Consider the following 20,922-nt stretch of genomic DNA (forward strand, 5'->3'; position numbering starts at 1 on the left):
GAGGTCATAACAAAGTAGAGGCTTCTCTGCTCCCCTAATAGAAATACTGTAACATGCTGAAAAGAAAATACTTTCATAGTGGCGAGTATCCCCTGTCAACTAATTTGATAGTTCTCTATCAGGTAAACCATTTGTGAATACATCGATTCTTTTTATTTTTCACTGTTCTGTCTTCACTGTTCCCAGGTTTTCTCTGAACCGGTTGGGCAAAAATTGATTTTTATTTGTTCCACTGGCCTTGTGGAAAATTAGCTTATGAACTGGTTTTTATAGGAAGACTCAAAGCACAGAAAAGGTTGAAAAATAAGCCTATAGCAGTCAAAATTGTTGTCTGAAATGTCTTCAGACTGGAAGGCTGAATTTATTGCTCAAAACAAGTACTAGCATTGTGGAGGTGTGCAGTCCTGCTCATTATCACTGGAAAAGGGGGAACCAAAAAGCACAGTAAAAAATTAAATTTTAATAATGCTAGTGATATTTTCTAAATCCTTCTTGACAGAAAGATTCTCATTATTTTTATCTGTCTCAGAGTAGGCTCTTTTAATGCCATCTCACAAATGGCCTTAGCCATGATTGTTTTCCTTTCTTTTATAGCATTCGAAAAAAAATGAATATATACCAAAAAAAATTCTATTCTATCATTCAAGAAGTGCCATGAAATGGTAACGTTTTGGATAGCACATCTTCAGGAACAATTGCTGCAGATGCCTTCAGGTTTTTACAAAAGAGGTCAACATTGTTAAGACAATTGTAGAAAACTTGCCATACAAAAAGACGTCCAGTCAAATATGGTGTGATAAGGGGAAAATAATGCAAGAAAAGTATGTATGTCCAGTCTCCAGCTTCATCACACCTAAAAGCTGTAGATGAGCCATTAATTAAATTGAGGCAGAGCGAAAGACTTGGTTCCTTTCATCTGTTTAAGATATATCTTTTAGTGGTTTCTAATGATCATGGAAGTTGATAAGATGCAGACTTTTGACATTTTTGTTTTCTTTAAATTGCACAGAATGTAAATTTAACTATATTTATCATAAAAGCCAATATGAGATCATGTATGTTCTTGTAAGAGCTTGCATACATTTCTTCTACTGGGGAAATAATTGCTTTAGCTTTGAGTGCTGATGAGGGGGTTGGGGTTGGAGCTTTTTTTTCCTGTTAACCCTTTGGGGACCAGGGTTTCATGGACCCGATGTGCTGAAGAGAATGCCACTGTGCTGACAGCTGGGCTATCCACCCTCCCTCAGAGCTCTTTGTAAAGCTCTCATAATGTTTGCTAAGGCCTATGGTTCTTAGTCATGCTCAGGTGACTAAATGTGTGATTTGTTCTTCTTGATACTTCAGTACCCTGAGAAAGGCTGGTTGAAGATTAATACAACCTTGACTCCTTCCACTTGCAGTTGCCACTGTGCACATGATCTTCATTTAGACTTGCCAAAGGGATCTGGTGTTGCCTCTGCTTTGCATGAAATGAGTTAATCCCCTTGCTGTTTTGGTTGGTGAGTTTTCGTGGCCCCAGAAGCCTCCTGCTGTGCCTCCTAATGACAGTCATAACCTAATTGATTCCCTCTGTGGAAGGAGTGGACATAGAGACAGGAGAAAACTGAAGCTGCACCACAACTGTGTAGACAAAAGTTCCCTGTTAGGGTCTCTCAGTAGCAGAAAGATACTTTTCATCCTTCAGAAATGCCTTCCCATGTGTTTAAAAAATAAGCAGTGAATAAAATATGAGCAAGTAGAGGATTTTCAGCACCTTTCCATTTTGCCTTTTTATCTTAGGTCCCACATCCATGAGGTCCTCGTTCAGGCTTTCCCTATTCTCCCATGTTTGACTCCTAATCTTTCCTGCAAATCTCTCTCCTTCCTAGGCCAGTCAGTCCCCTCTCAGTCCCCACAGACTCCACTAGTCACCTGGGTACTGTCTGCACCTCCTGTGACTGTCAACTTCTTGAGAGAGGACTCATGCAAACCATGGTAACCCTGATGGGTATAACACTATACGCCAATGCTGTTCATATGGTTTTGTTACATTTGGAATGTATTGAAAGATTGCATTGTGCATTAGATATACCAATAAATATTTTAACTATCAGATACCATAAAAATAATTCTAAATTTTAATCTTAATGGCAAGATTGTCAGGAGTGAAAGATAGAAGAGACATCCCTCTCTGAGTCAAGGAAGGCCAATGTGTTTCAGGAGACACTCATCTCAGAGAGGGATGTCTCTTCTATCTTTCATTCCTCCAGGAAAACTGTCAAAGGAAAAGTATATTTGATTCTGGTCAGAATTTATTGTGCAAATATGGGGTCCATTAAAGGGAGATGATGGATCAAGGTCTTTGGTGGCTAATTATTGATTAGCATCTTCTGCTTTACTGGTGAGTTTCATCTCTGCAATATTTCTGGTGAGTGGGAGATTACACGCACTTTACGATAGGATAGCACCTTTCCTGTATGATTTTGCCTGCAGAGCTAGTAAGCTTTCTTGCTTGGGTCTCATGTTCAAACTTTTAGGGGTATTCATTCTTGTACTGTAGGCACCTAGCCTCATGAGCTAACCTAACTGACCAGCTCTCCTGGGTGCATATATGGCCAGGAAATAGAGAAGGCAGTTCAGAGCAGGACTCAAGCTTATATATACAGGGAGCTGAGAGATTAGCTAGATATAATTTGGATGTTTAAAGTTGGATAGTGTGACTACTTCCCTGCACCTGTTATTACATGACTCATTCTTTCATTCAGGGCCCAGGTGGAAACACATTGATGTGGTTTGAGTGTAATACTATAGCTAGAGATTGGTATCCATGTTATTACAAGTACACAGCTCCAGTCCTTCAGACTGAACTTTGAAGCTAGAGGATGTAGTGCTGCACAAGTCCTCAACCCTATCAACAAAATCTTAGGCACCTTGTATGGCCTGACTTTTTCAGAAAACCCTGCTAGTCAGCTAGAAAAATGCCACCCTTTTTTATTCTCCAGTCCTCCATTACTGAGGCTTTCAATTCCTTATTGGCTCAGTTTTCAGCAATTTTAATGAAATTTCCCAAGGTCTTACACATATGAAACTAGAGCCCCTGTCCATAGCAGAAGAAGAAGCTCCTTTGGAAAGGAATTCAGAGAACATGAGCGAGGCTTCTGCTGGAAACAGTCTGTCTGCAGACTGGAGGCAGACCTTAGGCTATGTGGCCTTTTTGTCATGAAGTTAGGTCATGGGGAGTCCTATCCCATCTCCACCACCCCCAAAGCCTTTTGACCTCTGAATATACAATGTCAGTTGCAATATAATCAGTTCTTCTGGCTTGAGAACACAAAGGTTTGGACTTATTTTCAGAGTTTGGGATGTGGGAGAGGAAAAGAAACTTGAGTATTTTCCGAATTCCTCACTTTTTTCCAGGGACAACTAGAAGAGAACCATGGAGTCACATGCAACTTATGCAGGGATTTTTTTCCCACTGTTATTTCTGTTTGCTAATTTCAGTTGTTAATGATGAAAAGCGTCTCAAGTCAGATACTTCCAACCAGCTGTAATTTTTCTAGGCAGGGTTCTCTTACTCTTTTATTACAGTAGGTTGCCGTGTCTTTATGTTTTTGCCACAGCCTGTCTCATTCTTTTCAGTTGCTTTTATTTGAGAAAAGCATTCTTAATCTTGAAGATGGGAAAGATGAATAGTTACTTGAACAGCCCCCAGATACCCTGAACTTGAGATTTATCATTATGTATCTAAGGCTTTGCTTTACCAATCATAACACTTTATTCCCCTGTGTGGGGTCTAGTGCTTCCATTTGAGAGCTCATTGTAACAAGGATGTCCTTATATACAGTAATAATTGTGTCTGTCCAGAAGGTACATGAGTATAGCTACATTACTTTAAATTCACATTTAGTTTTGCCTGGGATGTTTTTGCCTATACTTTGTGTTTGCTTGAATCTGCTGATTTGCACGTGAATATTGGACTCTTAAAAAATCTCTTACCACTGGTTTGCATGCACCTATTTTCTTTCATGTGTGCAAAAGCTGCCATTCAGAAATAAAAGGGCACAAAAAATGCAATAGCCAAGTATTCAAAGTGACCATTTAAAATCTGGTCTTGTATACAGAAAACAAGCCTTTCTGCCCAATAAACTGACAGAAATCACTTCTAGTTAAATCATAAATACATGTTACAGTGAGACAGTGTTGGACAGTGCTCCGTCATCAATCAGTCTGTGTTCTTGAGGACACTATTTTACAAGATGCCTCCTTTAAGAATAAAGCCCTGTGTTGTAATGAATGTGTGTTAACTGATCCTCCAAGCCATTTGTAATTTTTTTATTTGTATCAGTGTCAGAGTTGAGCTTCTGTAAGAAATTTTTTGCAGTATTTTATTTGTAGTCTTCATTATTTCAAGTTAAGGACACAAAACTCTTTATGTACCCAGAGTCTGCACTGGTTCGTTTATATCCCGTATTTTGTTAACATGTTACTGTGATTGCTAATTTTCATGACAATTGTTATTGTGCCATCGGTGCTTAATGGCAAGGCATCATTATTCAGTGCTGGTCAATCAGGCACTAAGATATGTGCAAGACATCAGGCTGAACCCATATAGATGTCGTGCACTCCCCTGCTAATGAATGCAGTTTTGTAAAAAGGTTTAAACACGGTTGGCATCCTTAATGTAAGGTTTGCAAAAGCTTATTCGGGAACCGCTTTGTGTTTATACGGAGCAGATCTAAACATGGCACAAGCAGAGTTAGACCCATTGTGTGTATGTGTGTGTGAAGCTATGGAGAAGGGGTGAATCATTTTGGGTTTTGAAATGTGGAAAGGCAGCACAATTTCTGCCATGGCAGGAGTGAGGGGAACAGATTTGCCAGGAACATCAGTGTTCAGTAATGGATGTGGGACCTGTTCTGCAAAGCAGAGGTTGCTGTGTGTGTCAAGGAGGTGATTCTCAAAAGTGGACGGTGTCATAAAGTTGGCACTGGCTGGAGGGACCCTCCAGCACAACAGTGGTTGGAGGTCAGGCATCTAGAAAGGTGGAGCAGAAGGAAACTCAAGAGGAGTGGGATGTGCTTTTTGCATTTTGAGTCCTGAGTGCTCTTCCAGCACGTCAGTTAACATTACCCTTGCATCTGCTTTAGTTACGGTTTCTATGTGGTTTTGCACCCAAATATTTCGGGCTGCTGTCCATAATAAACTAGATGGAACTTGGTTTAAAAGCACAGATTTTTCGTCTCTTCTAACTCAAAGTAGAATGAGCCCTTGTGCTCCTAGAGCCTCGAGTATGAAAGGAACAGTAGACATTGGCTGTTAACGAGCTCCTGCGCACAGGGCTCCAGCAGAACTTGGTGTGAATTCAGTGCCTTAGCTGCATCGACTAAATGGTTAATTCATCTCATATCAACAGCACTATGATTCATAATGTAAACTTGAGGAATCCTTGATGTTTCAGTCACACATTCCTCTTAATTTGGCCATGCATTCTTTTAAAGCTACAGTGTGCTAACTTAATAAAATGCAGCATGCAAATGCACAAGTTTTTGCCTTCAGGCATTTTAGCCATGGATGTTTCAATGGGTGTCTTCTTTCAAGCATATATTCTTTTTTAAATTATTTACCCTGTAAACATGCTTTGCATTTTTAAAGAAAAATCTGGGCTTCCTCATTCACCAGATTTTGTTGAATTTAAGGTGTAATAGAGATAAAAGCCTATCATCTGCTTCTTGCAAGCATGTTAGCCTTTGGGATTTTTTTTGCAGTGAATGTTAGGCCCCATTTTCTTCTCCTTTGGTATTATCTCTCCCTCCCCCACTCAACTTCCTTGATGCTTTGCCTAGAGCAATACCCACTGGCAGTGTCTGGCTGTGACAGTACTATAGGCTTCCCTACAGATGGGTCCTGCCAATGCCAACCATTGTTCTACAACTGTGAGCTGGCTTGACTGTCTTGGATCACTTAAAACCTCCTTTCCTCTTCATTTGTTCTTTACTCTGAAGGGTCGCCCTTGCCTGTTGACTTTGAGATCTGAAATGTGCTGACACCTAGAACTTGTGTTCTCTGTCTGAGCAGCAGCTCCCAGACTTGGACTTAACAGGCACTATTAAGTCCACCTTGGGACCATTTTGCTGCTGCCAAACAGCTCTGTTATTCTTCTCCAAGCCCCATCCTTTGGGCAGTATGCAGTTAGTTTAATTTTCCTTTCTGACTTGAAAGAAAAACAGTAAAACTCAATGTTATTCTTTCTTTTCAAGACATAAAATTAATCTTTAACTGTGGGCTTGAATATTAAAAGTATATAATGCTGCAATGTAGATTCTGTTGATAACATCCATCCTATTTCATGATTAATTTGTTCCTTTTAATATGATATTCTTTTGCTGCACTGTGCAGACTAATTCAGATTCCTAGAAATTGAACTTTGATATGTATTTCCTAGATTCACACCATAAGTGAACCTTCAATTTGCAGATACAGGTGGTGGCATGTCTCAGTCTTTTCTTGACAGGGATTTTAGAGACATGGACACTGATTAAATAATCTTACAATCAGGTGTGTACTGCCAGAGTATTAAAATAAAGCATTTGGGGGATTCGATGTTTTTTTTTAATTTTTCTTTAGTTTTGCTTCTCAGCCAAAGCAATGATTTTTTCAGTGGGCCAGAGATAGGAGGAGCTGATTTAAACACTCAGTATGTTATGTATGCCTTTGCCTAACTATGTGTGAGATTAAGCGAGTTTCACTCACAGTTAATCCTTTGTAAATTAGCATTATGGATGCCTTGGGGCCCACATCCCACAAATAAAATGGTTGTCATGCCAGCTGCACTGTGTATTACTTAAGGCTGAATGTTTTAAGAGTTTTCATGCTTTTAATCTATTTCACTGCTGAGTTTCAATTTTGCTGAGTGTCTTTTCAGGAGTGATGAGGGCTAGTGAGTAAATATATATTCTGGTTTTCATGCATTTGCCTGGGCAAATCGTTTGTTATCAGGTGTTTTGCAGAGAATGTCACACCCCGCTACAAAAGAGAAGCTTGTAAGTTCAGGTGTTAAATTGAAGTGCAAACCAACAAGAACCAAAAGCCCTTAATTAGCTTTATTTTGTTAGCCTGCTACACTTTTTTTTTAGGGGGAAAAAAGGAGTGAGAAACATCCCTCCCTCCTCCTCATCCTTTTGGCAGAGTAAATATTGCCTGTTAAGTTTGAATTAGCTGTCATCGCGAAAGAATTAATGCTGTGGTTGAGCCTTTCTAGTGAGGAAGGGAAAAATAAACGAGACAGATCTTAGTTCAGCTTTAAGTGATAAATGAGGACAAAGCAGCCCATTCATCTCCTGCTAGGAAAGTGGACACAAACACTAAAGCAGTTTTGCGGAAGACGTGTCAGCAAATGTGATCATTTTGTAACCTGTCAGGAGGATAGAGAGCTAGTCCTTTTAGAGTGTCACAGGGGAGGGTGTCTGTCTGATGTGACAGTTTTCATCCATCCATTTACTGCTTTTTCTTTAGGTGGGGGGTAAGCAAGGAGAGAGCTGGAGTTGGTTAAAACTGCATTTTTCTTTACACTTTCCAATATAATTTATATGTATATCCACCCGCATCCAAATGAAAAACGTTTACCAAGAAAAACTCCCCTCTGCTCTCTGGAGTTTCTTCTCTCTTTCACTGCGTGAAATATGCTCATTTTAACACATTACACTCCCTGTCTTCAGGTTGTACTCGATTTGATGTTTCACAAAACACAGTTTTACCTCTTCTTACCATTGTTTGGTAGGTGAAGGCTTTGTTTTCGTTTGGTTTGGTTTGGTTTACAGAAGCACGAGAAAAAAATAAAAATAAATATAACTTGGAGTGCTTTTGTTGTATTTGGTTGTTGGAGGGTTTTTTGCTATACCTCTCCAATTCTGATGGTAAGCTTCACGTACAAATATGTTTTGCAAAAGTTCCTGTTTTGTGGAGAGCCTGTAAAAATATTCTTCCTTCTCTGTGAGAATGGAATAACAAATGCTGAATTCTTACAATCCAAAATCCTCCATAAAATGCCTTGAATTCTACTGTTTCTTCATTTAGTAATTTTATTTAACCTATTAATTTCAGGAAAAACCTGCAGTGTTGTGGTGTCTGCTTTTAGAAGCAGGGATTTCTTCCAACAAATGATTGAAAAATATTAGGACTTTATACTTCTGGCATCTTTTTTATTTTCACTGATTTCCATTTTTTTATACTACATAGAAAATGTAACATTTGCCTATTACCATAAGTAAAGGTATGCTACAGAGACAGGAGATGCTTTTACAACATAAGCTTCACAGTTTGACACTTGCTTCTTTATATCATCCTTTTCTTCAAAACTATCTTTTGTACTTTTCCCTTGGTATTTTAGTACAAGTAAGTATCTCATTGACATGTGTTTCCTTGAAATCTTGGTCCTTAATAGTAAAATCCCTTGAAAATTAATGAATTGTTTCTGTTCAGATTAAAAAAGCCGTGAAGATTTCAGAATGGTTTTAAAAAATATAATGATATTTACTATTACAGACCACCCTGCTTGGGTTGCATTGACTGAGGACTAATTATTTCATTTGTTCTTAGAAGGCTAAAAAATTTGAACATAAAGTATTTCATTTATTCTAATATGTGTATAAGTGTATACATAATTAGGAAAAGTCTACTTCTGTCCTGAATGAAAAAGTTGGATTTAAAAGCTACATAAAGAAATGTTTGGAAGCGGTGGAAATTGGGAGAAGTAAAAAATAATCAAGATACACAAAATAGTAGAGAAAATCCTGAATTTGTGGGCATATGTCTTTTCTCCAATATGTTTGTGTTCCTTGTTTTATGATTTTACCTATATATTCTGCTATTTTGTTTTATTTTGTTTTATTCACTGGGGTTTTTGTCTCTTCTGCTTTTTTTCCAGGATCATCCAAAACCGGATTTTGATCGTTGTCCTGGCAGTCATCATCATCTTCACCACCATGATGGCTATTTTTTTTTCTGTCAGGGGACGCTGATATCTTTGTTCTTCACTAAACAGCAACAAACTGCTTGTTCTCAGTAATTAAGACAAAGTGGTCACATGAATCATTCTCTTGCACTGACAGAGTCTCCCTCTCTTTTCCACTCTTCAACTCAGGTGCAAGTGGTGTAAAATATTTTGTATTATTGATGGCATAGTTGATGGCATGTGGGGCTATTATTTTCTTACATTTTTTGTCTTTATCTGAGTGTTTTCGGGATATTAATATTTGTTGGAGTGAGGGCTTGTTCTGGTATAAAAAGACTTAATGTGTGTTGAATTCAAGCCCAGACAATTAGTCTGTAAGTTGCCAGAGTTTAGCAAGGGAAGAGGGGTCTCTGCACTTTTCTTGTGCTATGAGGGGTGTAGGAATATCAAGCAGTATCTGACTCTCCGTTATATAGAATATAAGTAAAGCAAAGACCAAATGGTGTAGAAAGTAAACCTGTCTCCTGTGACTAACTCCTGATCATGCATTATTGTAATAGATGTAACTTGGTTAAGAACAGTAGCCAGTTTTAGAAAGAGAGCAACCTTAGGATGATGTTCAAAATCTGATGTGAATGCAATACTCAATTTACAATTTTTTTGTTTAAAATTAGGCTTTCTTTTCTGCTTATTCAAAGCAATTCCACTTTCATCAAGATTATGAAAATGCATTACTTACCTAAAATGTAGTTGTGACCACAGCCCATCTGTTGAACCTCTTTTAAATCTTCCATTGTTGATATATGTACTGATAAGCATACACACTAGGCCCTAAATGAAGACATATAAAGATTCTTATCTATTTGTTGCTGATTGAAAAGAAATCCTAAGTAATAGTTCAGTGACAAATGTGTGATTATAGTGCATTAAACAAAAATCTAGATTTTTAATATTGGCCTGACTATGTCGAGACTGCATGTTGGAAATATTTGAAGTGTATTAAATTCTGATGTGATATTTGCCTTTTTAAACAGAAACTGTAAAAATGTTAATTTATACATGCTTTTAGTTAATATAATATATCACAGTTTCATCTACCTGTGTGTAAATGAGCTGTTTCTCTTTTCCTATTGGCTGTGCTTCTCCTATAGACAGGTTAAGGTCATTTGGCTTATAATTAAGCTAACAATTCCAACAAAGGTCTATTGCTGGTGATATGATAAAGTAATTTTCTTGATAACTTTTAAATTCATTATTTGCAATCCCTTACAAATATTACAAATTAAGAGGAATTTTAAGCCGTTGAACTCCAGCCATGAATTCTTTCCAGAAAGATATTCAAAGAAACAAAAAGCTGCTGAGTTTTAAATTCCCCCCCACATTAGGTAGCACCAAATTCTCATGTGTGCCTTAGTACTTTTGGGGTTTTGGCATCCCTGTCGTCTCTGCCGACTTGCTGTGCTCCTTAGGAGCTGGTTTTGAGATAAACATCTGGGAGTTGATTTTAGCCCTAAATATGTCCCCTACATGAAAAAACAAATAGTTAAAAGGTTGTGGTGCTGATGCCACATATAAGACATAGAAAGATGGTGATAAATGTAGAATGAAAGGATGCACAGGAAAAATGTTATTCATTGAAACGAATGTAAGCATGTATGGTCAGCTCTGGTGTCTGTGTATTACATGCAGCTCACAACAAAGTTTAGAAGTGGTTTATGTGCCAGGTTTCCCTACCAGCTCGTGTCAGTGGCTGTAGGATTGTGCTGGTGCAAAAGTTCCTGGGTAATGCAGACCCACAGTTTCAGGAGGTGGTGTTCTGTGCAGCACAGCTCAGTCAAGTTCGGCTCCTCACCTTGATGGCCCTGCACTGTCACAGGTCATGGGACCCTCCTGGCTGCCTCCTGTGGCATCCTCCCCTTTCATCCTTGTGAAGTGTGTGGCATATACCATGTGGCTTTCAGACACGGAAAGATTTGGGTGTTCAGCTACCAGCCTTCAGTCACAATGCGCACTCAGACTAAGCACTTTGGGTTGTGTAAGCAGAGCTCTCGCCGTTAGCTTCAAGTGATGGCACTGGGCTGACTTCAGACAAATTAGGATGAAGCCTGGCAGCATCAGGAGATATTTATCCTCTCCTCGGCAAATTAGGAGATGCATATTCTGTAAAGCAGAAAACTGTCAAGAAGGAAATCTTAAGCTCCGTCTGTTGCCTAGACATTCTCCGCGTTGCCTCTATAATTTAACTATCATGGGAATTGATTCATGACTACTGATCTTAACAGTGACCTATGACTAGGTTTTGCCCTCTATCTAGCCACCTGCTGGAATCAGCAAAAAGCTGAAAGGAAGCTAGTTTTCCTTATCCCAGTATAAATCTAGGGCATAGTGTCACATCAGATACATCCACTCAGATAGAAATGAGGGAGAGAGAGAGACTGCCACGCAAAGCCTTCATCTTCACTTTTGATGAGCCCACCATCGCTATGTTTCTCTTGCTAACCTGTTAATAACTTCTCTGTGCCTGCTTTGCATCCTCGACTACTCCCCACATGTAAAATAGTGCTCGAGTGGACATTGCACCCTTCAAAACACAACATTACTCTTCACTCTCCCCTTTTCATCCAGCTCAAGAAGTGTAGGGGTGAGATGTACGAAATCCACACATTTTGGTGGGGACTGAGTGACTTCAACTGAGAACACAGCCTGAACCACCCTCAGGTAGGGTGACACACCCAGGTCCATGCTTCCCCTGAACTAGTTTGGTTGCTTCTATAGCATATCTCTGAATGAATTCAAGTGCTTACAAATGTAAACCTCAAAGAGCAAAATGTTTCTAATGTTGCCAGCCTTTGTGGAGAAATGACAAATTAAAAAACACATGCACGGTGCTGTGTGCGAAATTCATCCTTGCTAAACAGCTGGGCTCACAGAATAAATAAACTAATTCTGGACTGATACAAAATCAAAAGCAATTTAATTAAAGACTCTTAAGTTTTAAAGGGTTTTAAATGCTATACGTTTTGGGGAAATATCAGAAAATGTAGCTTGACTGACGTCAGTTCTCATCTCTGGGATGGGAGGCCATTTGCTATTCTGTTTAAGGCAGGCTGGATTGTCTTATTTTGGAGCCAGCTTGGTGGGGGGTTTTCTTTGCTGCTGCTTCAGAGCTCTGAGCTTCAAAGGCTGAAATTAATGGTGAACAAAATTGTGCGGCTCTGACCATCCCATGCGGGGCAAACCCATCGAGGGTTATCATTAAGTAAAGAAATAAAGAAAAAAAACCCTGCCAGTTCCAAGAAAACCTCATCAGATAATGACCTCTGTGATTGGGTTTTCATTACCAAACAGCATCCAGAGATTGTCTGCCCCATAGAAGAAAAAAAAAAAAAGAAAAGAAAAAGCAACTGTGTCTCTCTCTCTTTCTCTCTTTCGCTCTCTCTCTCCTTTTTTTTTTGCACATCTTTTCTTTAAACCTGTCAGATCATTTCAGTATTTCAAATCCGAGGAAAACAGCCTGCCTGCTGCTGTATTTGAAGTTGTAATGGTGTCAAAAAGTCACGACTGACTGACAGCCGTCAGTCCCAGAGGAGCTCATTAAATCATAAAAACTTGACAAGGAAATAATTGAGCATCACTGGCAACTTGGCGCCTGTTTAGACGTTTTTATTTTCTTTCATTATTAGTCCCCACCATTACGTTCATTAACAAATTGCATTAAACAACTGTTAAGGGCTAATGATTTGTTTATCGCTTTTTTTTTATTATTATTATTATTATTTAAACATTAGCTGCGTCATGTGGTACCTCAGCAGCCTCATACTATCATCTGACTGAATATTTTTCCACTCAGAGCTCTGGGTACTGCTGGAATATGAAATAGATTATTCATTACCCTCCTCTTTGCCACTGATTTGGTTTCATGTAGCGTCTTCCACAGAGAAAGATGAAAACTTGTCAAAAATAGGTTATATCTTATTCTAAGGGCAACAATAGCAGCAGGTACAGGCACACTTTAATATTTAATTAAGGCTGATGTTAACCCCTTTAAATGACTTTAGCTGTGAGTAATATTCAAGTGCAGAAGAGAAAAATAATGGTACTTAATTTGCAAACTGTACAGCAGGCATTCATCTTCGAGTTACTAGCAAATTTATAGAATAATTTTAAATAATGAAATTTCCAATCATAAATATTTATGTCCACTTTTTTTTTTTTTACGTAGTCATAAATGGACCACTTTTGCATGCATCCTAAATAAAAAAATCCATGTCCCTTTCTTTTTTTTGTTTTGAACTGCACCACTCACATTTCAAAATCTGGTAGGACTTTGTAGGGGGGGAAAGAGCTACATGTAGATCCCCAGTAAAGTTGTTAGCTGCGGTAATGACTTGCATGGTTCTGTTTCTAGCAACTTGACAGCTTATGATAAACTTCAGGAGGATGTGGGCTCGGGTTTCCTTTTTTTTTTCCTTTTGGAGGGGACAGCATTTGTTTTGGCATTTTTTTTTGTTTTTGTACAAAACCATGAGAAGGTTTTGGTTTGAAACAGATAAAAATAGTTGCTACTTTTTATAGAAGAAGTATTTATCTCTAAGTATATTTTCCCTGTGTAGTTTCAGTTGTAAATAATCCTCTTACAGAAGGAGAAGCTTCAGGAGAATTTTAAGATGGTAAAAAAGGAAACAGTCAAAGGCAGGGTACATGTTAGTCTTCCTTTGCTTTATAATAGTCAGTCTTTGATCTTTTCTTACTCAATACATCTGAATGCAGTTCGCATTCAGCATTTACGGTGGGTCCCTATGTAGGGCTGATGGCAGAGACAGCGAGCGAGGTGCGATGACGTATGGTGGGATGCTGCAGAGCAAACCCTAGTCGGCAAAGCTCCCTCGCGCTTCCTTGGGATAACTTGTCACTTCTGGAGTCACGTGGGGGAAGAGGCATGTAGCAGGTGAATATTTTATCAACTACTGCCTGGCAATGGGTGTTATCATAAGCCCTGAGCAGCCTTTGGCCACAGTGGCCAGAGCAGCACACTGGCTCCTTGACGTACCCACAGCCTGACGTGGGTGCACTGTCCTGGCTCTGTGCATGTCGGGAAACAGAGGTGCATGGTGAAAAGCATTTTAGCATCCTCGACAGCCGTGCTTTATTTGTCACACATAAATAATGAAGGTATCTACAGGAGAGGGAGGGGAAAAAAGAGCTTATATACTGAGAACCAGTGAACTTGTGCACTCTTTATCCCTTCATCCGAACAACTGCCTTTGGCATGAATAACGGCTCAGCTGATACCAAGCTCCATATTGATCTGTTGCTCAGGAAGGTCTGCTGGTAGTTCCTTGGACTTTTCCTGAAGGTATGGGCCGTAACAGGTCGGTACTGTTGGGACCTATGCTTCTATCTCCATCTCACGCCAGACAAGTTCAACAGGGACGGACCCAGAAAGGGGGAGCTCCCAGCCCTCGGTCTGTGCAGCTCTCTGTTTCCCACAAACACATAGATGTGATTACCTCTTCATGTCAGAAAACCTACTTGAGGGACTGTTGTGCCCAAGTATAAGTAAAATGGTGTCTGCAGTTGGAGAGGCATCCTGGAGTGGATCTGGGAACAGTCTGCTTTTCCCCAGGCAGCAAAAATTTTTTTAAAAACTCAACCTACAAATGCTTCTTATTCTGTGGGGTAGGCTAAGAGTGAGGAGCTGTATTATCCACAGGTGGTACCTCCGCACCATCCAGGCACTGCAGTGTTTTGGTGAACTGCTGCAGATTTATCTTGCAATTCTGGGAGTCCAGCCTGGGTGCTCCCTCACTGCTTTTAGCCTTGGCCTTATCACAAGAAGAGATACTGGGTTGTGGTGGTGGTATAACTGATGAAGGATGTAAAGTCTGCAAGCCAAGGTTTCCTGTGAGGCCAGTGCCTGTTCATTAACGGGACATTCAGGAGCATGCAAAGTGAAAGGGTTAGGTGGATGTCTGTCCTGCCAGAGAGCACTGTTGGAAAGTGAAAGTTTTACACATTTTAAAGGGTCCTAAGCAGTTCAGAGCCATTAAACTCTACAGGAAAGCGGCCTGTCCCTGCTGTCCTGTGGCCAGAGAGGTCAATAATGCTGCCAAACCTGCATTGCCAGCGTTATGGTGCGTGCTTCCTGCTGGCTGCCATGTTGTGACTGCTCTCCTGGACCAAACCCAAAGAAAACCTTCTATTGCTGCCTCTTTGTTCAGTTGCATTCTCCGTTCAGACCCATGACCTTGTCCAGTCAGCACTGTCTCCAGTGAACATGATCTGCTTCTGTGGATTTAATGAACTTTCCAGTTCTCTTCTGCACCCAGCTAAGCAACATTGCCTCTTGCCTGAGCTGCATGCCTTGCCTGTCTGCATTTGTCTGTATGTTCTCCTTTTTATTGACATTGCTTGAAGGAGTTGTAGCCAGGCATGCCTACCAAAGCAGCAAAAAAATACCCTATGAGTTTACCACAGCACTAGAAAATTGCTTGTAAGTAAAAATAGTATTTAGCCTTCTCTTCTTAGTAGAAACATGCTTATGCCTTTGCTCTGTCTCATTTGATGAATTTGTCTTCCCATCCCCTGCTAACTTTGAGACTTTGACCAAATTCAGGCATATGTAATAGAAGAGCAGAGCTCTCAAAAATTCCTATTGGTTTCAGGAAAAAAAGCAGCCAAGGGGAGAGACATCCCACTGGCATCCCCACCAAGAGAAAGGCTGCAGCGTGACATCCACCCAAATTGGACACTACCTGGGAGGGAGAAATTATAAATGCCTCTCTCCCCAGGAAAAGCTCACATCCCATTTAGATACTAGAGAATCCAACCCCGAGGAAACAAGGCCTCATTAGTGTCATTGCTGGAGGAACTACTTAATTAAAGGACAACAGAGTTGAGAGCATTGTTATGTAGGCCTTTGTTCCTTATACCTGGTCATTTCCATTGATGTAAAATGTCATCTTTCTGATCTGGTAGCATTTTGCACACACTTTAGACAAGTATTCCTGACCAGCCAAGGAGGTGCAGAGCAGGGAAGAATCAGACCTTATTACTGAGGTAATTATAGCCTCACCTAACCATCAGGCGAAGGGTGTACACCTCTATTAGCCAGTGCTCCTACAAAGAGAACAAAGGCTGGCTGCAAAGTGGGAGCCACCCAAGGAGCATCCCTGTGTCCAGCTACACCACTCTGGGGCAGCAGACACGCTGGGGAGGTCATGACCACAGGCTCCCACATCACCCAGTCTCCTGCTTGCCTTCCTGGCTTTAAATCCAGCTTGGCTTAGCAACACTGGTGAAGGCCATGAGATGGGGAGACTAAAACAGGGAACAGTACCATCACCGAGGAAATCAGCTCAGTTATAATGCTAAAGGAGGTAGGGGGTGGCTTTCAAAACTTGTCTCAGCAACTAGCCTAATTCTATTTTCAAAAGCCACTGTTGAGTGCTTTTGAAAATTTCATCCTAGATGCTTGGCTCAAAGACCTTAACCAAAGATTTATTTTTTTTCTCTGCTATATGAAAGCTAAATATAAACCGACTTTATTGAACAAAAACCTAACAAAACCCCTGTTGCAGGTCTAGAAAAATCTTTACTGAGAAAAATCAAATTATTGGAGACCAGCATCTGAAGCCTCCTTCAGGTTCGGATGCCTCTTGTTTTGTATACGCAGTTTGGCATACAAAAAAAAATATTTCTAACAGCAAATATTTGCTTTCTGTTCTTTTCGTCTTCTCCTTATTTGCCTTTTGTTCTCCTACCCTCAGAAAATCAAGACCTGAGTGTCTCCGGATGAGCAGTTAAAGTTGCTTTAGAACACATGGATTAGTCTATTTTACCCACACAAGTAGGTGCATATGTGTGTCTACTGTTTGAACAGCGTCTTAATGACTTTTCCACTGATGGGCTGTGGACCACAGGCAAGTAATAAAGTTAGTCTGTGCCTCAGTTTACCCACCACAACTTCATTAATGCTAACCTACCTCACGAGGTGTTGTAATGTTTAATATATTGTGTGCTCTGTAATCCTTGGATTAAATGTATTATGTAAGTGAAAAGCACCCATTTGATGTGTATGTAAATGCTGCAGTATTATAGGTAGGAGGGTCATTTGGGTGTAAGTGTAATACAAGCGCTGGCAAAAGGCAAAAGGGATTCCATTGTATTGACTTATTTTTAAAGAGCTTTTTATTTACTCAAATGCTCTGGACACCCAGAAAGAGAGACATTCCTCACTAAGCAGCTCTGCTGTTTCATCTGTCTTGGAGTGCTTTGATAAATGGATTGAAACTTGTCAGCTTTTCCTGTAGTTTCTGAGACTCCCTCTGGAAACTCTGTTGAAATGTTATTATTGTAACTTCTTAGAGCACTACTTAATGAATTGTAACAGATATCCCTGCGAGTTCTGCAGATGCTGTGAGGACTGCACTTCCTTCCCTTCCCACAGCAGAAGCAAACCAGTGCCACCACAAACACCAGGCACAGAGTGCACGTTCCCAGCCACCAAAGCAGCTGGTATCTTGCAGGGACAACACTTCTTACCTTCATAAGGCTTCATCCCCAGACTTGTGTCCGGCTGCGTGATCAGTCAAGCTCCAGGGACATTGAACATAGCCAGATGTTGTCCTTTGAATTGAAGAATAATTTAATCTTTTAAGAAGAAACCTTAAGAAGGATGACAATTAGTGTGGGTCTAGGTCTGTGTTGGTTGATTTCCTCTGTCTCTAGGATGAGATGTTTTAGTAGTACCTGAACTATCCTGCAGCTTGAACTGGTGACTTGGACAGTCTAAACTCGCACTACCCACAGGTCCTAGCTGCCCTCAGAGCAGCTCTTTCTCAGACAGACAACAGTTACATGACATTACCACATGGACAGATGAGATGAATGGAGGGAGCAGTAAGTGTGGCACCTCCTCTGAAGCACAGGACTGACCCTTCAGGGCCATTAGATCTACTTGAGGAAATCTGCAGAAAGGGTGGTCAGAGGTGCCTGACAGGGACACATGTGTTGCATGGAGCTAGAGAGCAGAAAGAAGTCAACCATGATGAGGTCGTCTTGAACCCCAGTAATGTCCTATCCTGTTGCATCCTGCAGTGGAGCAGTGGGATGCCTTGGTGACTTCTGGTTTCCTGCCTCCAACTTATTCAAAGGAATCTTGCTCCTCCTCTGCTCTCTCCAGAGCAGGGGTGGTGTGACCAACTGATATGCTTGGTTTGGCAGCTTGGTTGTGCTGGGTAGGCTCAAAGATCCTTGTCCTGATGCAATGGTCACTTGAGAGTTTAAAAGTTTTTTCGTTTTTTTCTATTTTTTTTAAAGTCTTCTCGCTGGGTTTTAGTTGTTTTTATAAGAATACAGAATTGAGCTATTGATATTCACGTTGTCACGAAGTGCGAAATGGCCAACTGCACAACCCCCACAGCATCACCAGTTGTGCCCCATGCCCCACATGGTTCAGCTGGCAGGTGCCATAGACAGTGCTGCCCATCTCCAGCCTGAAAAATAAGAGTGTGCCTTCCCCTGGCCTCCAAACATGAACTTGGGCCATCCTGAGTGAGGTCTTGAGGAAGAACGGGGGGGAAATTTTGGAGAAGGTCCTGATCAGTGTGGTATAGGATCAGAACTATGAGGTGGCTGTGTATAGGTCACATGTCCCCAGTGAGGCCTCAGAGGTGCCTCCATTGCTCTCAGCACATTGAAGCCATCTGTGATTATTCTCAGCCTTTTATGTCACTTTTTATTAATATTTTGCATATTAAAATTTGTGTAGGCAGCCAGAAGAGAGCAGCATCTACACAATACTTGATGCAATGGAGAGGATTAGGAATCAGTGGCTCAGTTCATTGGGACCTAAACTGGGGGGCTGTGGGGGTGATAAAATGTCCTTTCTTTACACTACATTTTAAAAGTACTTTCAATTTCTTTCTGTGTGCCCTTACTAAAATACATCTATGACCAATACAGCTTTGTGGTCTCAGCTGATAGCTTCAAAAAATTAAATATAACCAGGGTTACCTTGGACTTTTTGCTGAGCTGTTCACATATGCTTTTAAAGCTTCTTCCCTCTTCTCAACCAGTCCAAACCTATAGGTTCCCATACCTAGGTACATTGACGTCAAAGTAAGAAATTATTTTCAAAATAAGGACTAGTGAATTGGGAATTTTTCAGCTGCCCTTGTATGAAATTCCTCCAATATTTTTATTCACAGTAGGAATGCTCTGGGAATCAAACCTGCTAGTTACCTCTGTTTATTCCTCCCAAAGTGAAATTATCCATGTCCTCTTGTCCCTCGTGAGAACCTGGAGGAAACTGTCTGTGCACACACATTGACACATCTTTGGTGCATTCCACACGAGCCAGTGAAATTACACCAGAAATATGAATTTAGCCCACACAGCATGTGTGTGTTGTGCTGTCCATACAGGGCACACACACACCCCAGCAAACCCTCCCATTTAAATTTCAGAATAAGCCGTTCAAGACAGTCCTGTGTGATTCCCTTCATGACTGTGTTCTGTATACACTTCTTGAAAATGAATGGATATTCTGTGAATTTTACCACTTTGCAAAAATATTTGACGTGGATTAGTTGTTTTGAGTATTGAGGTTTTTGAAATCTCAGTAATTGTCATGATTGCTGTGTATAATAGAAATTAGAAGGATGCCTGGGTTTTGGCTTTGAAGCTACCTACTTCTAAGAGGACATTTTTTAAGTTTTCTTTTTAAGGTGCTTCTTTGTGCCCCAGCTAAACTTTCCTCAGATTACGTGTTAGCTATCATAGCTGCTCTATAGTTAGATTTTAATCAGCCTCGGTACACAGTAATGTTAAACACTGAAAGAGCTACTAATTAATCGCCTTTCTGTATGTAACAGAGAGATAAATATCCATCCCGGAGGAATTGTAATTTCATGGTTTCTAATGATGGTTAGATTACATTATCTGGATCACTTAGGCTGTGGGTGTCATAAAAAATGCTCAAAGTCATTTATATTCAGTTTAATTTTTTTTTTAACTTTGTAAGCCTGAGAAAATAATGCGGTGTTAGCAAGTCTGTTTCATATTTTAGTTAAATATACCTTTGTTGCACTGACTGAATGGATTCAGATGACAGTGACAAACTCAGTTCTTTTCTATTTAACATGCGCCTTCTCCAATCAAATTAACAATGTACAAATCTTCATCGGGCTGCTGCAGAAGAGTGTTGAGTTCCTCAGCGTTGTTGAGCTTTGGGCAAAGGTTTTCTTTTTGGATGTCAGTTTGCAATGAGTATTTTCTGCTAATTCTTGTATGTTCTGTGAAGTCTCAGTTGTCTGCCTTGAACCAAGAAATAACTGGACTTTTGGGTTGTATCAGGCTGTGGCTCAAATAAAATAATACAATCTGACAGCAGTGCGAACGTCTCATTTTCCCCTCCTCAGTTCTAACTGATTGGAGTCCACACGACTTGGGCTCCTGCACATCTGCATACACGTCAGACTTAAAATTTGGTAACTACGAGAATATTAAAAATAAGATCCTACTCCATGTGTATATTGTAATAGCTAATAGTTGCATATTTTGAAGTTCTCCTCATTCATATTTAAAAGGCTGAGTCTTCTTTGAACTACTGTGTTGGAGGGGGAAGTTAATTGTTTCTGAATGAGGATGATACTCCCTTTCCATATCAATTATGTGTACTGCTCCAAATTACCAATAATGCTCATTTCCAAACTCTATCATTTGCAGTTTCGTGTGTGCTTGCAGAGAGTTGCCCAGGCTCCAGAGCTGCAGCCCCTTCCTGCATCCACTGAGAACCAGAGGTGGGAGGGAACCCCAGAGGAGGAAGGTGAGATAAGGAAATGTGATATATTTCCAAGAGAGAGTTTGTCATCAGTTGGCTGAAATTGCTTCTGAAGTTTTGCTGGCAACGGTTTTACATGTCTGCCTTAGTGACGAAGGAACTGTACTGTCTTAATAGAGAACTCCAGAACTTCAGAAGGATTTCTCCT

The 20,922-nt window shown here is 40.3% G+C and overlaps 1 protein-coding gene across 4 annotated transcripts in view; it reads left to right on the forward strand.

The window, feature by feature from the left end:
* VTI1A (vesicle transport through interaction with t-SNAREs 1A) overlaps nucleotides 1-20,318 on the forward strand; it is a 271,283-nt gene extending 250,965 nt beyond the window's left edge. For 2 of the 4 annotated variants that reach the window (XM_025894787.2, XM_025894788.2), the window contains one exon: nucleotides 8,903-20,318. In XM_025894787.2, coding sequence (XP_025750572.1) covers nucleotides 8,903-8,996 — 94 coding nt within the window. In that variant the 3' untranslated portion in view covers nucleotides 8,997-20,318. The remainder of the gene's footprint in view (nucleotides 1-8,902) is intronic. The other 2 variants (XM_018069313.3, XM_025894790.2) reach the window with 1 other exon arrangement.
* The last annotated feature ends 604 nt before the right edge of the window (nucleotides 20,319-20,922 follow it).

Source organism: Manacus vitellinus, unplaced genomic scaffold, assembly GCF_001715985.3.
Source record: "Manacus vitellinus isolate BGI_N305 unplaced genomic scaffold, ASM171598v3 scaffold_15_pilon, whole genome shotgun sequence".
Taxonomy (NCBI): Eukaryota; Metazoa; Chordata; class Aves; order Passeriformes; family Pipridae; genus Manacus; species Manacus vitellinus.